At 36.7% G+C, this 15185-nt stretch overlaps 2 protein-coding genes across 2 annotated transcripts; both read right to left on the bottom strand.

Moving 5' to 3' along the window:
• Nucleotides 1–774: 774 nt before the first annotated feature.
• LOC122016233 (nuclear pore complex protein NUP58-like) lies at nucleotides 775–6263 on the bottom strand. The gene is made up of 6 exons (XM_042573468.1): nucleotides 5591–6263; nucleotides 5053–5167; nucleotides 2657–3118; nucleotides 1926–2502; nucleotides 1260–1369; nucleotides 775–1137 (listed from the first exon to the last, which is right to left on the bottom strand). The coding sequence occupies exons 1-6, from the start codon at nucleotides 5890–5892 to the stop codon at nucleotides 1099–1101; spliced, it is 1605 nt and encodes a 534-aa protein (XP_042429402.1). The 5' UTR covers nucleotides 5893–6263; the 3' UTR covers nucleotides 775–1098.
• Nucleotides 6264–6395: 132 nt separating this feature from the next.
• LOC122016234 (CCG-binding protein 1-like) lies at nucleotides 6396–8662 on the bottom strand. Its single transcript, XM_042573469.1, has 3 exons — nucleotides 8372–8662; nucleotides 6958–7031; nucleotides 6396–6885 (listed from the first exon to the last, which is right to left on the bottom strand). Exons 1-3 carry the CDS (start codon nucleotides 8601–8603, stop codon nucleotides 6556–6558), a joined length of 636 nt encoding a protein of 211 aa, XP_042429403.1. The 5' UTR covers nucleotides 8604–8662; the 3' UTR covers nucleotides 6396–6555.
• Between the last annotated feature and the right edge of the window lie 6523 nt (nucleotides 8663–15185).

Raw genomic sequence — 15185 nt, 5'->3', positions numbered from 1 at the left:
TAAATAATTACCAATCTTTTTCCAGACCATGCAATGCTGCGTGGCACACTGACACTCTAAATAATTGTTTTTTTTTTTTCAAAAAAACATTTAGTTCTTTAATAATTTGACTATTATTTGTTGGTGGATTCAAATCAGTGAAATATCTGCACCCCTTCGAAGCTTGGTCAACGCACTGACAGAGAACTGATTTAGTCAACCATATGTTTTTCTTGGATAGAAATCAAGTGGCCGGAGGAATTGAGGAAAGAAAATAAAAAAAAAAATCAAGTGGTCGGAGGAAAGAAATTTAAAAAAAAACGTGGATTAATTCCACAGCAATAGTTACGGACTCCATTCATTGTGTATTTGCCGTTCGAGAACAAGTCTAATGTCAAATCCAGAGGTCAGAAATTACTTCATTTTCCATTTTATCAAGAATCAAGAACAGGTCAAATAACGAGTGACATGTAAAGAAAGATAACGACTAACAAGGCATTACGGAGGTAAACACAAGTGCAGGGCACTGGCTAAATTTAATCATCAAGTAAAAACATTCACCGTGTGATGTTCGTCATCGTAATACAATCAAATTATCTACACTGTATTTGTCATATTTAGACAAGTGCAAAACAATTAAGCAAAGACATTACATTTGAAATAACATAATTGATTTAAAGATTTAGATATTGCTAATGGTATCGTATTACATAGAGATTAAATGAAAAAGTAGGACATTTTCCAATGATTCACTGGGCATAAGTTATATTTAGATTCAGTAATGCAGCAATGACATATTCAAATAACTAGAATCAGCATAATACATAACAAATTAATTTGAATTGCTAAAAAAGATTTAACGAATATTTTCCCTCAGATTTTAATTATTTTTTTATCCAACTTCTCGGATTAATCTAACTGAACAAAGCCACGGCGCCTTCAGCAACAAGTCGTTGCTTTGAGACGCAAAATGTTTACACACGGAAATTCACTTGCTCTTCGATAATTATCAATGTTATACGTTCGCTAATAGAGATCTCCGTTTTTTGTTAGAAATTTTAGACCAGATAATCCTCCGATAGTTTCGCATCGCCAAGCCAAAAAATCTTGGTGCTGCGACTAGCGCCTACTGGTGCGCGATTTTGGCCTCGATGATTTCTGGAAAAAAAAAACGACAATATAATTAATATATACAATGGGGGATGCATAACTGACCTTTGCGTGTGATGTGAACATGCGGAAATAAGTACTGAAAAAGAAGAAATTATCGATCATCTTACAGATAATCCAACGCTAACACCTGGACCAGTTGCATGCTGCAAATTTGCCATCTGGTTACCGGCTAGGCGGCTACGAGGGGGGAGTGGAACGCCCGGACCAGTTGCAGCGCCTACACAAAATAACTTCATTAAACGTAGAAATATACAATTCAATCATTAACTGAAATAATATAATTAATACAACTATGAAAACAGAACGCATACAAAAACAACTTAATGGCTACATGATAAAACTCATCGGCATCATCATCATTTACTGGACTAATTGTGGTTGGCTATGCGGAAATTTTATCCCTCCATTGAGCTACTACATCATAAGTGATATTAATTTTTTTTTCTCCTTGTTCCTTACGCTCTAATAGATTAAATTCTTCAAACTATAAAATTTATTAGCGTCTTTGATCATGAAACTATCTATCCAGTGCTATAGAATTGCAAATAATGACACTTAACAAAGGACAAGGCAATTCCAATAGGTGTGGGTTCTTTCAGATCATAAAGCTTATTGAAAACCCATCAAACCTATCTGTGAGGAAGATTATGCCGAAAGATCTGTAGACAAGCTTAACACAAATCTTCCCATTAAACAAAAACTAAGAATTGCTAGGATCTAACATTACTTTGACAGGAGACAATAGCATCTAATGAGAAAATTTGAACATATACCTGCTGCAGATAAAGGAGTCGAGAAAAGTGAGCTACCCACAGCAGGAGTGGATCCAACTGCTGGAGTGCTTGTTGCAAATCCTGCGGAAGCCTGAATAGAACCAAAGAGAAGTGGAGGAGTGCCAAATGATGTCGAGTGTGGGGAAAAACCAGAAGAGCCAAACAAGTTTGATGCAGGAGAAGATGCTGTTGGGGTTGAAATGAGGAAAGAGGAAGATGCAGCAGGAGCTGATGATGGAGTACTAAATAATGAATGTCCACTTCCAGAAGATGCAGCAGGAGCTGAAGGAGTACTAAATAATGAAAGCCCGCTTCCAGAAAATGCTGCTGATGGTACAATGGATGGCTGCATAGTGTTTGTTGCAGGCGCCACTGAACTGTTGAAAGCACCCCTAGTTGGTTGTGAACAAACTGTAGATAAATACAATGTTGGGTGAACTTTTCTAGAAGCAGCTTCTCGTTTAGCCGTTTCTCTTCTGTTGGCCTCAAGAAACGGATCATTTGCATCACCTCGACATCGCTGATCAGCAAGATATGCTATCTTCATTGATTCAACATGCTGGTGAAGGCTCTCCACCTGCAATCCAAATAATGATGTGAAAAACAATAAAAGTTACCGACTGGTAATGTCTGAAGAGAACTACTGATATATGTTAAAATGCCTAAGAAAAGATCCTCATCCACAAAAGATAACGAGAAATTCTTAAGTGTAGGAAATAGTGTCAGCTTACCTTGGCAGCTACATGAATAAAGAAATCATGGACATTGGACATGACTTGTGGCAAAGATTCCAGGGCATTTGAACCTCTTCTACCATTTTCCATCATTACTAGCTGTTCTACTTCTTCAATCCATCGGTAGCACTCACTCAGATACTTCTCAAATTTGGTGATTATCTGCTCCATAAAAATAGATGGTCTTTTGGGAATCCCAATGTAAAAATAAAAAACTGGTGCAGTAGAGGAATTAGCTAGTTGGTTGGTTTGCTTGGAAACCAATCCCAATTCAGTATTTGGATTTCCAGAGGCAACATTTGAAGCTGTTGTGACACTCTGGCAAATAAACCTTGACCTTAGCATCACATAAGACCGAATAGCAGATTCTGTGTCCCAAATTAATTTGTTTGTCGAGGATCTTAGATCTTGAATAGAAACTTTTTCTCTTTCCATCGTGGTAGTGATAAGCCCAAGTTCCTATAAGTGAAATTGTCATATGAATTATAGAAATGTGATAGATACGGAAGATTTAATAAGTGAACTAATCTACAGATACAAATACAATTAGTATTATAATACTCAATCCAAGACAAGAGATAGCCCAGGTAAGCTAATTATTAAATCTGCACGTGCAGTTCATTCCTCAAATCATGACCTCCTCTAGGACCATTACAGTTGTGAGAAACTCAAAAAACAATCAATGAATTAACAAAATAAAGGAAAAGAGAGTAAAAAAGAAGTGAAGGAGAAAAAACACAAAATGAATTAATAAAACTAATAAATCCCATTATCTACAGGAAGTTAGCCCAAATCCAGAAAGAATGTTGATGATCACAACTCAAATCATGATCAAGTGCAAAATTAATCATAAGGTGGTATTAAGTATAGGCAATAGAATCACCATGCCAATTATAGAATCAAGGAAGAGACGAGGATGATTTGAAATGTACAATAGTAGTGATTCTTGTTGCAATTAACGGTCTTTTTCATAATTTTAATATAAAGTAAATCATCATCATTTTTGTCAATCATTCAATTAGTCAAGTACATGATAACAAACACTAACGAATTTGCTAGCCAAGCCAAGTATCAGATCACATAAACCAAAAATTATCTTAAGCTGTGCAAAGCAAATGTAGGAGAAAAGTAGATGTTGCAGAAACAATTTGGAGCAACCAACTGTTGAGACTTCTAAACTCAACAATTGTACAGCAGAAAAAGCTAAACATATATCTTGATTCTAATAAATTTCTATCTGACCAGCCTATACTTTATCCTAGAAATAGAAAGAACATTTTTACCCATTTAATCATTAAAAATGAAAATTAGTGCATCCTGATGTCATATGATTTACAAGACCTCACCTAATGTAAAACCTGTACAAGATGACCTAATTAGGATGTTCATAACGAATTGTCTTCTTTTTCAGGTTGAGAAAGCATATCTTCTTATGAAATGCTAAAGTGTGAACAATAACCAAATGTTAGGCTTGTCCAGCTAGTTCGCAGGCCCTTAACATGAATATTGGAATTAGTTAGAAATATGTGAGTAATGAAGCCAAGTTGAACCGAACTTGATTGCATTCAAGACTTTTTCAAGATTGTTCAAGCTTGTTTATTAAGCTCTTATTCAGTCCAACCCGAGCTTAAACTTTTTATTGAGCTCGACTATTTACATTGTTGTCTGTATTATTTAGTTAAAACATGATCTAATGAATAAAATTTATACTATTTTCTCTTTTTTAACATACTGCAACAACAATCAAGTTTTATCCAACTAAGTGGGGTTGCTATGTTGATCCTCCTATGCCATTGGGATAAAATTATAAAATTTATCAAGTATTTTATTTGGATAAAAATAATAAACTAAGATCATAATTAAGATTTTGAACACTTAACAAATTAGTTTGTTCATAAATTGTTCACAAGCTTTGTTGACGTTAAGAAGGACATTAAGAAGCTACGCTCATTCGTACTGGATTGCTATTTTATATATATGCTACACCTCTGGGGAAAAAAAATAATTGAGTTCGCATGGAGCCAAGTACTAAGCTTATTCACGAGCACCTTATTCATTTATAACCCTACCTGATGATAAAACTAGCTAATGAAAATAGTTTTGCATTGCAAGGGAAAATGCTTAAGCCAAGTAAGTGACAGAATAGTCATCTGCACTCTAAAAATAATAATAATAAAATAAAATAAATGCATACTTACCAAGAATGGACTAAATGTATGATGTCACAATCTCAGACAAAACATGGCGATGATAACATGGGAAACACACTTTTTAAATGCATAACATGATGGTCCAGAAAATTGAAAATTTAGGATCTAGAAGGAAGTTAACTACTAAATACATGTAGGTGAATGTAAAGTATAAAAGTATAGGCTAAAGTAAAAAAATAAAACCTGAATGATTCTACTGGAATTGGCCTCAAAACTGTCACCTGATACTGATGAATCATAAAGTCGACTGCACTGATCCAGCCTCTGGCTCTCATTCTTGTGCTTGAGAATGCACACTCTGTATCACCAGGAAAAAAATAAAATAAAATAATGATAAACAATACAGCCACATAGATCATCAACACTATCAAACGGTGAATGAAAGGATGAATAACCAATAAGGTATGTGGTACTTAGAATGAACGATGTAAATCAGTCATAATCAATTAGTTAAATTTAATATGCAAGAAAACAGAAGCAATATTAAAAGAAAGACAACACGAAATTCTTTCATTCAGAAGATCTGACATAAAAACAGAATTTTCCACGGTCGAACATTGATTAATATATAATAGAAAGAAAGAAAGAAATAAAGATAGAAAGAAAGAAAGAACCCGGTATCACATAAAGATGTTTTTTCCGGGTATTTTGGAAAACCCAAAATCGAAAAATCCCTAAAGCAAAGCGAAATGCCAAACCAAGTAGACAAGAAGAACAATACTCGATCTTTAGGAGAAGTTTTTGCGAGACAGGATGCAGATCCTCCCAGTGGGTATTATATCCAGCAGACATTTTATCCTTCGTATAAAGCAACAATTGCTTCTGCGAGGCAGTCCTCGTTGCCTGCTCCTGTCGCCGCAACTGCGTCTGCGGCCTCTCAAACTGGAACGGTGACTGCTGAAAAACCTGCTGCTGTTGAGTCTGAGGGTTTTGGAAGAGAGGCGATTGCTGTCGAGGAGTTTGGGACAGAGAACGCCGCGACCGCTGAGGTCGGGGAGTCGGAGTCCGGAAAGGGAACGCCATACGCACTCTTCCCGAGATCGAGGTTTCAACTAACCATCGCCGATCGGTGACAAGGCGGCAACGGTTGAGACGGCAATTTGGGCGGGAGAAGAGCTTCGAACGAGAGATAGATGTGAAAGGAAAAAAAGGAAAACCCTAATGCTTCTGGGTTCGACTCCGGTGCGTCAAACCCGACGCTAATGTTAATATGTTATGAATTGAAAGACTAAATGAACCTTTATATGCATACCAGCAAACAATTATTTTATATTATAGCCCCTGAATTTCAAAATTTCAAAATATATAAGGAAGGGCTTCATTTTCTACTGAAATTAATGCACCAAGGTAAATTTAATCGAGCCTTTTCATATAAACATAAGTAAGCAATAGTATATATTTTCACTCAGAATTAAAAGAGTGAAACATAACCTACTTACAAAAGGTAGTTTGGGTCAGAATTATACATCTACTTACCTGCAAAGTTCAAATTCGATGAATCGGGTGGTTGATTGTAGGCGGTCGTGTTTGCGGAGGAGTTTAATATTTCAGCTGAAACAATCCTTTTGATTCACAAAGACAACACAAAATATGTACACAAGCAACACAGATTATTTATGTCTCTCTTGCCTCAAACATGTCAAATCTGCAACTACTGCACATCTCAGCTATTGATACTTGAGCAATTCAATCCGTCTCATGGTCTGGACGTGGCGTGTACCAAGCTGGAAGCTTTCCTTTGCTCCTAAGTAGTCTGGTAAATGGAGAATCGGGCATTCTGGCTTTCTCTGCTTCTTCGAGCTCTTCCAGCTCTTCTGCCGTCGGAGGCAATCCATCAGGAATATGAAAAGGTTTATTCTTGGGTCGACTCTCTGGTTCTGCTACTTTTTTTTGGTGCGTTTCTTTTTCTTTCATCTTCTTCTCCATCGCCGTGATGCCGTGCAAATAGTCGATCAGTGTCTTTATGCCACCGCACTGCCACAAAAACTTCTCCAAGTCTTCTTTTGACCATTCTTTCTGCAAAAAAACACTGTAAACAACTGGCAATATATATATATATACACACACAATTCTGGATCACGTATGTACCTCAAGATCTTTCAGCTCGAAATAGGCACTCCAACAACTAGAGCATTCATCGCCTTCAAGTGTTGTGCAATACTCTGAATGAAAAACAAAGATAAGCAACAGACAACATCAGCAACAACGACAAGAAAGGCCACAAAAATGTAAAAACTAGTCGATACATGTGAAGAAACAAGGAAAAAAAAATACAATTTGAAGATTGGTATTTCTGTTTTCTCGCTACCGTATATTTGATTATTGAAAGTAACATGTTAACATGTATCGTGGAGTACCAGCATGTTGAACATTGATCAAGATAGAAAGTTGAATAGGGCAAGAGATTAGACTGAATGACGATAGTTTTACCTCAATTTAAAGGATCGAATATTCTAATATCTAGAATTAATAAAATAAGAAGGTGAAAAAAAAGTCAGTAGCACTATTATAAGGACCCAAAGTACTACGATAGTTACTTAAGCAGCGTTCTTATTATCAAACACTTCGAATTGTGTATGAAATGAAGCACTCAGCATTTGTCTCATATAACAGAACAATCATGTCAGAAAATACCGCAAGTGACATAGGTAATCGTCATATGTAAGTTTCAGCAACTAATATTAAGACCGAAGAGTATGCTCATGTATGGAAAACACTACTCATCAAAGAAATTCTTTTACAATTTCTGTTAAATACAAACAAGTGAATAAGCTCAAACCAAGAACCAATTGCAGACAACAGATGCTTCAACTTGCAATCTATGAACGTTTGCTACTGAATTAGTTTATTTTATTTGCTTAATTAGGCACAGTTGACGTTATCTTCTTCTGATCAGTATCTGAACGCTCTTAAAAAATATTAATATTATTATTGTTCGAGCAGATGCTGCAGCTGTTTGGTTCAGTCTACCAGAAACAAAATAGAGCTATGATGAGTTTCATAATACCGCGACAGGGATATTTTAATAATAGTTCTATTTTGATTACTTTCTTCCCGCCTCTTTTCCTTCCCACCACCTACAAAGCAGTTTTCTCTATCAGGTTCAATCCCATAGATGTAAAATTCTTATAATTTGTTTGCTAGAGATGGGCATATTGTTACATAAAGAGTGAAGAGCTGAAATAATTTATTACCTAATCTTCCTCCTTGAAGATGATAAATTAATATAAAACAAGACCCGATAAAATCCGATTCAGTTAAAACTGATCGGAAAGCCCTAGGCTTATCTAAACGACAATGAAAAATCCCACTGAACAGATGCATAAATCCATGAAACTAAAAGATTTTCTGCTCAAAAAGGTATCAAGAGATTCACGCAATAGCATCATATTCCACGAAAAAAAAATCCCTCTTGTTGTGCTAATCAAATTCGGCGAAAACATCCTCAAAAGTATTTTTTCAAAAAAAAATTGGCCGAGAAATTACAGAGGTTCATGCGTACCGCTGAGTTCGTTCTTCGTCTTCTGCAAGAGAGGCGGATCTTTGAGCCACCGATCGATGCGGTTCCCGCTGAAGGGCTTAAGCTTAGGGATCGACTCGTAGTTTCGAAACTTGGGCTGCGCGTCGCAGACGATGGTAGACCTCGGAGGCGGACGGGACGAGAGATCGGTCCCGGCAGCCTCCGACGCGACCAACTGGAGCCCCGAAGATCTGAAAACAATCGAGCCGAGCATCTCAAATCTCGCAATCCCTCCCTCCACAATGCCAAACAATCGGTTTTTATAATTTTATGGAATTGTCAAGACATCGTCCGGGATCCGGATAAGGTTCAAAACTCATTTACTAAAGGTACCGGAACCAAGCTACTCGACTCAAACCTTGAGAAATTAGGCATCTCATTGCCGACGTGTCTCGATACTATTTGCTTATTTGAGCTGGGCAGTTGGTTCTTAATTACTTACTATTTTTGTATCTGCGTCAGAGATGGAAATCACGTTCTTTGCCGTTGATTTGGAGAGAAATCGGCCCATCGGGCGGGGGGACCGAATGGACGAGGAAAACACGGGGCGAAAACGAAACAAAATGCGGTACGATCACCGCTCTCGCACTCGACCTTCATCTCAATCCACATCTCCATTTCTGCGGGCGCGGATTAAAAAAGGTACTTTTTGCTCGCATGATGAATTGCATATGCCACCGCAGAAAGGGCCGTCGGATCATTGGGGCCTGCGAGATGGAGAGTGGATGTGTTGTCCTCATGCTGGATTTTCAAGCGGACTTGCACTTGCGGATCCGAAGTTGACGGTTGGCCGAGTTCAATGATTAAATAAATATCTTGGTAGAAAGATGATATTTTTCATATAAATCTTCTTTTCTTATTTATAGCAATCCAAATCGGATAAAAGAGGCAGTGAGAAGTAGATAAAATTATATAAGTATGGTATCACAAACCAACGGTGAGTCACGTATCCGTATCAATTTTTTATAATAATTTTAAAATTTAAAATAAATTATCTACCCTATTAAATTTAGATAATTCTTAAAATTTTAATTATCTATATTTTCTCAAATTATAAAATATCTATTTTTCACTATCCAATTTATTCTTTTTATTTTTTTCTCTTTCCTAAATTAAATAATATTTTAATATTTATAAAAAAAAATTATTTTCTGTGAAATTTAAATTTAAAAAATAGACATATTAGTTGATGAAAAAAATATTTAAAATATAAAATTTAAAATAAATTTTATATTTAAAAAATCTGATATAAATTAGTTACGTCCAAATGGACCGACATAGTTCTAAAGTAAATCAAGTGCTTGGTTGACAATATATATTGCAACATAAGAGTTCTAAGGAGACTGTAATTACTGGAGATTTTTCTTCGTTTCGTGTTCTCAGAGAGAACTCTTTAAGTCGTGTTCAATCATTTCAAAAAAATGTGATTTGGTATAAAAAAAACATGTATATAAAATTTGAAAGTGTTTATTTTAATAATAAAAATTGATCCCGGAGATAATTATAAGTGGTGATAAAAGACGAATACATTCGTCCCAGCGCTCCCGTTAACCTATCCCAGAACCATCAAAGGTAATCATAAGTGTCATATATGGAAAAGGAGGTTACCAGTCCTATTATTAAGGTAGTGGACAAAATAAAGAAAGCACTAAGCAACTTCGCTAGTTTGTACGACCTCGACTCCTTAATTTCATAACGCTCTAGATCCCAAGTTGTTCATCCCTAATTAAATGACATCTTGACTGCAATGTTACTCTCGACCTTGGGTTGTTCGTCCAAGCTGTTCCCCAAGTTGATAGCATCTAGACTTTATGACATTCCCAATCTCGGAGCGTTCGTCTCCAAGCTGCTTCCTGACTCGGCAGCAGCGCCCCGACTCCATGGCACAATTGAAGATAATACCACCATTTAGTTCAAGAAGTAGAAAGCTCTCGAACCGAGGCTGATGTGGATCAGAAGTTGATCCACTATGATGAGACGCCCTTCGGATACCAAAGTGATCCAAGCGCCTTTACCATCTAGGCGCCCGGATCAGTCAACTACGCATTGATCGTCCAGTGCCTTCTCCGGTCGCTGGCTTCTTCTCCGGCCATTTGAGTGATCCTCCGGCCTTCCAGAGTTGAGCTCACCCTAACTCAATTCCAATTTTCTCTCCTCGAGCAGACTTCTACTCTTGCTTCTTATCCCTCAGAAGCGACATGTGTGTCTTCCTCGCTCTATCGGCGTATTCCGAAGCTTATCGCCCCTCGTCGTGCGTGTTTAAGCACGTCAACTCGATTTCCATGTCATCTTTCTCATCCGTTATGTCTTATGCTCAACTTTTTGTGTTTCTAAGTTTCTACACACTTAGACACAAGGGTTTAAATACCACAGGACCTAACTTAACCTGGTTGATCACATCAAAATTTATCCGGAGAACTTTTAATCTTTTTCTTTTTTGATGTGCATCAATCCCAATTAAAGTTAGGATAAAATAGACATAAAAATTTATTTAACAGAATATAAATTGACATGAATAAAATAATTAAGTTCAATTTAACATTTTACAAATAAGTCCTAATTTTACCTCTCTAATTTATTCTCTTTTAATCATATTAAAAATATGGATAAACATAAAAAAAAAAATTCAAAAAAAAAAAATCTAATAGATACATATATAAGCAGTGACTAATATTTAGTAAAAATTTTGAGAATTACTTTTTAAAAATTTGAATTTTCATCAATTAAAAACCAGTTTTTTTGAAAGAAAAAAAATTATTTTAAAATTATTTTTAATCTTGGAAAGATTTTGAAAATTTTTTTATCACTGTTAGGGTAATTGTAATGAACATATAAACTCAACTTCATTATCAATACTATATCAAAAGTAAAAAATCCATAAATTTTATAAATCTCTCCACAGTCATAAATCCAAAAAGTAATTTTATATTTTGGATCCTACTAATTCACATAGCATTATTTATACTTTTTATTTACTGTCTTTATTTATAACATTTATTTATATACTATCGTAAATATATATTTATAATATACATATTAATTAATTTATTAAAAAATAATTTTATATTGGATCCTACTAATTCACATATCATTATCTACCTTTTTTTTTATTTACTGTCTTTATTTATAATATTTATTTATATACTATCGTAAATATATATTTATAATATACATATTAATTAATTTATTAATAATATATATTAGTTTTATTTAATAATTTTTAATAAAAAATAGCCGTTTCTAGCTGTTTTGCACATTTAAAAAAATATTTTTTTAAAAAATATTTGGCTGGTTTAATTTTAATATAAATTTGTATATTTAAAAAAAAATGGAATAACGATTAATCACCACATGTGAGGCCTACCACTAAATATTTTTTTTTTAAAAAAAAAATATACAACCCATATCCAAATTTGGATGTACGATTCTTGAGTTTTAAAATCCTGTAACCTTGCAATACGGGTTCACAAAACTTAACTTTAGTTTTGTGAACCGCATTACAGTTACTTTTAAATATAATAATCCATAAAATTTTCATGATTAAATAAGATTAATATTAGAAATTAGAAATTATTTTATCTAAAGAGATGTAATTTATCTAAATATTTTAAAATAGATTTTAAACTCAAAAAATCTTGTAAGGAGTCTTTACCCAGTAAACGGACAACATCTCCCATATAACTGTGAAAATATATATATATATATATATATATATATAATGGCACAAGGCTACTCACAAGTTATAATCAACAATAAACATGGCTATACTAAAAACATAGTGAAACAACGAAAGGAAAACTCATAAATCAAGAACAACAAACTGCTACCTGCTACCAACAGATAGAATGGGAAACCATCCACGGATGTGAAGTGGGACCAACATATAGAATACTCCAAACGACTTCACAATCATCTACCTGCTACCTGAGGAAAAAGATAATATACAAATGCGGTGGTGAGTGTGGGTCACTCAATGGGTAATAGACAAGATAGTGTGTGGTCTATATAAAATATAGAGATCAAAGTATACAGCCTCAGTAAGGAAATAAGAACATGATCATACTGACATAATTAATGCACCTAAACATAACTGACATAATAAATACACATACCCAATCTGGATCTAATACATAAGATCATGATCACCCATGACATAATAAACATACATACCCAATCGGGATCTAACACATAAGGTCAAGATCGAAAATGACATAATAAATGCACATACTCAATATTGAATCGACACATACGGTATAATGATTAGTAAACTCACCGGGGAATCAGCAACAGATTTTCTCGTAGCACCTGAGCAATATAACTGACATATATACATGTATAATAAATGACATGTATGAAACATGACAACCATATGCAACAATCATACCTCAAACAAGTGCAACATATCACAATCACATGTAGCTAGTATCAACTAGACATGTATGCAAATATATCTCTACAAGATGAACCACACATCATATGTAAATGTGCATGCATGCCACATGATATCACTCCCGCCCGTCCCTCTACTTGCCACGACCCCTGTGTGACTGAGGGGTCGGGATAATGACAACTGTACAACCCTCCAGCTAGCACTACTCTCGATTTCTGTTTCGATTTTCAACGAATACTATTCACCCCCGCCCATCCTCTAGTGTTTCTCTATGATCCAATAGTCCAGTGGCAGGGTCAACTCTTAGCTTCTTCGGTCGTGTAATCTCTATCCATGTCATGCCCAATTTAGCCAGAATTGATGAAAAGATCTGAGGAGAGGAGGTTTGCGCTAGTTGAGCCTCTAACTCGGCTATCCATGCTTGCATTCCTCGACGTTCTAAATCTTGCTAGATTTTAGGGAATCTTTGGTCAAACACCATCAGCTGAGACATATGTTTGGCTCCATTCTACAAAAGCTCCTTGGCCAATGTCCTGATGGGCACACCCTTGGCCGTTTCTTAGGCTTTCATCGACCTAGCAGTCATCAGATCATAGAGGGTGAGATCCAGCTTATGCTCCACCAAAATTGGTTCTCAAGATGTTTCTACAACAAGTGGGATGTCATCCTCGTCCAATTCAACAAGGGGCTCTATTGGGATGTTTGCCCTATGACTCGCTAAATCAGAGCCCATAGGAGGGTGTGATAGACCGATCTTGATGCAGGAGTTCCTCGACTCCATAGGGGAGGTTGAGGTCATGGCCACCTATAGCTTAGGTGGGCCCTGTGGTATCCAGGAACTATCTATGACCTGACAATTCCCCTACTCAGCCGGTGAACTTGGTAGTTGAACTTATGCTTGTGCAAATGAGCTTGGAGAGATGATAGAAGTCCTTGGTGAGTGTTGCCTCTTCTTGATCAACCTCAAGGGCATCCTAAACTCCCTGGATGGCGTTGGTTCCACCATCTCCAGTTAACGAGCTGGTGGCATTCTCGACTCCAAGGGTGGGGTCAGTCCTCTAGCGGCTACCTAGGAGGTAGTTTCCGTTGAATTAAGATGCGACCGAAGCTGTTGGTACCCTTTCTTTGAACATAGCCTACTCTAGGGTTAGATTAACGATTGCCACGCTGTGCTCCTCTAATTCGACCTTAGTGAGCTTAACCACTTTATTCATTGAGGCCTTCGGCATGGTGGTAGCTGTAAGAAATGATACACCTTCAGTTAGATATCAAGACTTGTGTAAGTGTTGGATCTTACTAAATGACGCTTTGAAAGGAGTCGAAATGAGACTCAGGTCGAAGTTGTGAAGCAACCCTTCCTTGAGTAGTGCATTGCTATCGAACTTCAAGTCTTGCAACTTCTGTGACAAACTGAAATAACCCTGTTCCAAGTAGTAATCTTTCTGAGTGGAAGGCGAGGCCAACTCAGATTGCCAACGAGTTGGCCAATACACGGGGTTAGGGGTCTTCACAAAGAAAAGTTGGGGTTCCAGCCCTTATGTGAGGTCGAAAAGCCTTTCAAGAGACTAAGATTGACTCGAGACGAAAAGAAGAACATACCATCTTCCACAGGGCTATAAACAAGCCAAGCCGAGCTAAGTTTTGTAGTGTTTAAACTTGTTTGATAAGGTAATCGAGCCAAGCCGAGCTGAGTTTAAAATGAATCAAATCATTAAAATGATTGCTCAAGCTTAGTTTGATTTCTTTTTTATGAGCCTGAGCTTGGTTTTGTTGGTGCAGCGGAGACCGGCAAGAGGGGGGTGAATTACTGAAAACAAAAAGTAATTATACCCTCCTCGTACTTTCAACTCAGTTAGTGCAATAGTTAACAAAATAATAAAACAGTATAAGAAAGACACAGAAGAATTAATCTGGTTACAACCAAGGAGGTTGTTAATCCAGGGCAATAGAAGCGCACTAAAAGAAACTCTCCTTTGCTGAAGGCGGAGAAGCCTTTTACACTTTCAAAAGCTTAGAACTATTGCTAGGAAACACTACAGATTGAATACTTGAGTTGTTCTACAATTCCTAGCTCCAGGGGCCTTTATATAGGTTCTGGAAATCCTATCCCGAGGCTCCAAGGCGCCTCAAATGAGGGTCCAAGGCGCCTCCATGGGAGTCAGCGGATAAAACTTTATCCGCGCGCAGAACGGTTACTTTGACCTGTTGAAGGCGCCTTCAACAGGGTTGAAGGCGCCTTCATGATGGAGGCGCCTCCAAGCTGGCAGCCTACTTTTCAGGCTGGTTTCTTCAGCTTCCGACGCTCCGTTCTTTTGGGTGATTGCGGCCAACCGGAATAGGGCTCACCCGAATCCAATTCCCGGCCTTCTCCTCGAGCAGCCTTCCGTCCCGGCTTAACGTCCCTCG

Source organism: Zingiber officinale, chromosome 8B (genome assembly GCF_018446385.1).
Source record: "Zingiber officinale cultivar Zhangliang chromosome 8B, Zo_v1.1, whole genome shotgun sequence".
In the NCBI taxonomy this organism is placed as follows: domain Eukaryota; kingdom Viridiplantae; phylum Streptophyta; class Magnoliopsida; order Zingiberales; family Zingiberaceae; genus Zingiber; species Zingiber officinale.
This window is presented reverse-complemented; position numbering and strand designations above follow the sequence as displayed.

What these genes read in the sequence shown, in the direction of transcription:
- LOC122016233 (XM_042573468.1), bottom strand. Translation starts at nt 5,892, where the DNA reads ATGGCGTTCCCTTTCCGGACTCCGACTCCCCGACCTCAGCGGTCGCGG. An exon ending in AAACTTCTCCTAAAGATCGA is followed by an intron (nt 5,168 to 5,590) that starts GTATTGTTCTTC and finishes CTGGTGATACAG; the next exon opens with AGTGTGCATTCTCAAGCACA. An exon ending in GTGTTAGCGTTGGATTATCT is followed by an intron (nt 1,138 to 1,259) that starts GTAAGATGATCG and finishes TTTTTTTTCCAG; the next exon opens with AAATCATCGAGGCCAAAATC.
- LOC122016234 (XM_042573469.1), bottom strand. Translation starts at nt 8,603, where the DNA reads ATGCTCGGCTCGATTGTTTTCAGATCTTCGGGGCTCCAGTTGGTCGCG. An exon ending in GACGAAGAACGAACTCAGCG is followed by an intron (nt 7,032 to 8,371) that starts GTACGCATGAAC and finishes TTTTTCATTCAG; the next exon opens with AGTATTGCACAACACTTGAA. An exon ending in TCGAGCTGAAAGATCTTGAG is followed by an intron (nt 6,886 to 6,957) that starts GTACATACGTGA and finishes GTTTTTTTGCAG; the next exon opens with AAAGAATGGTCAAAAGAAGA.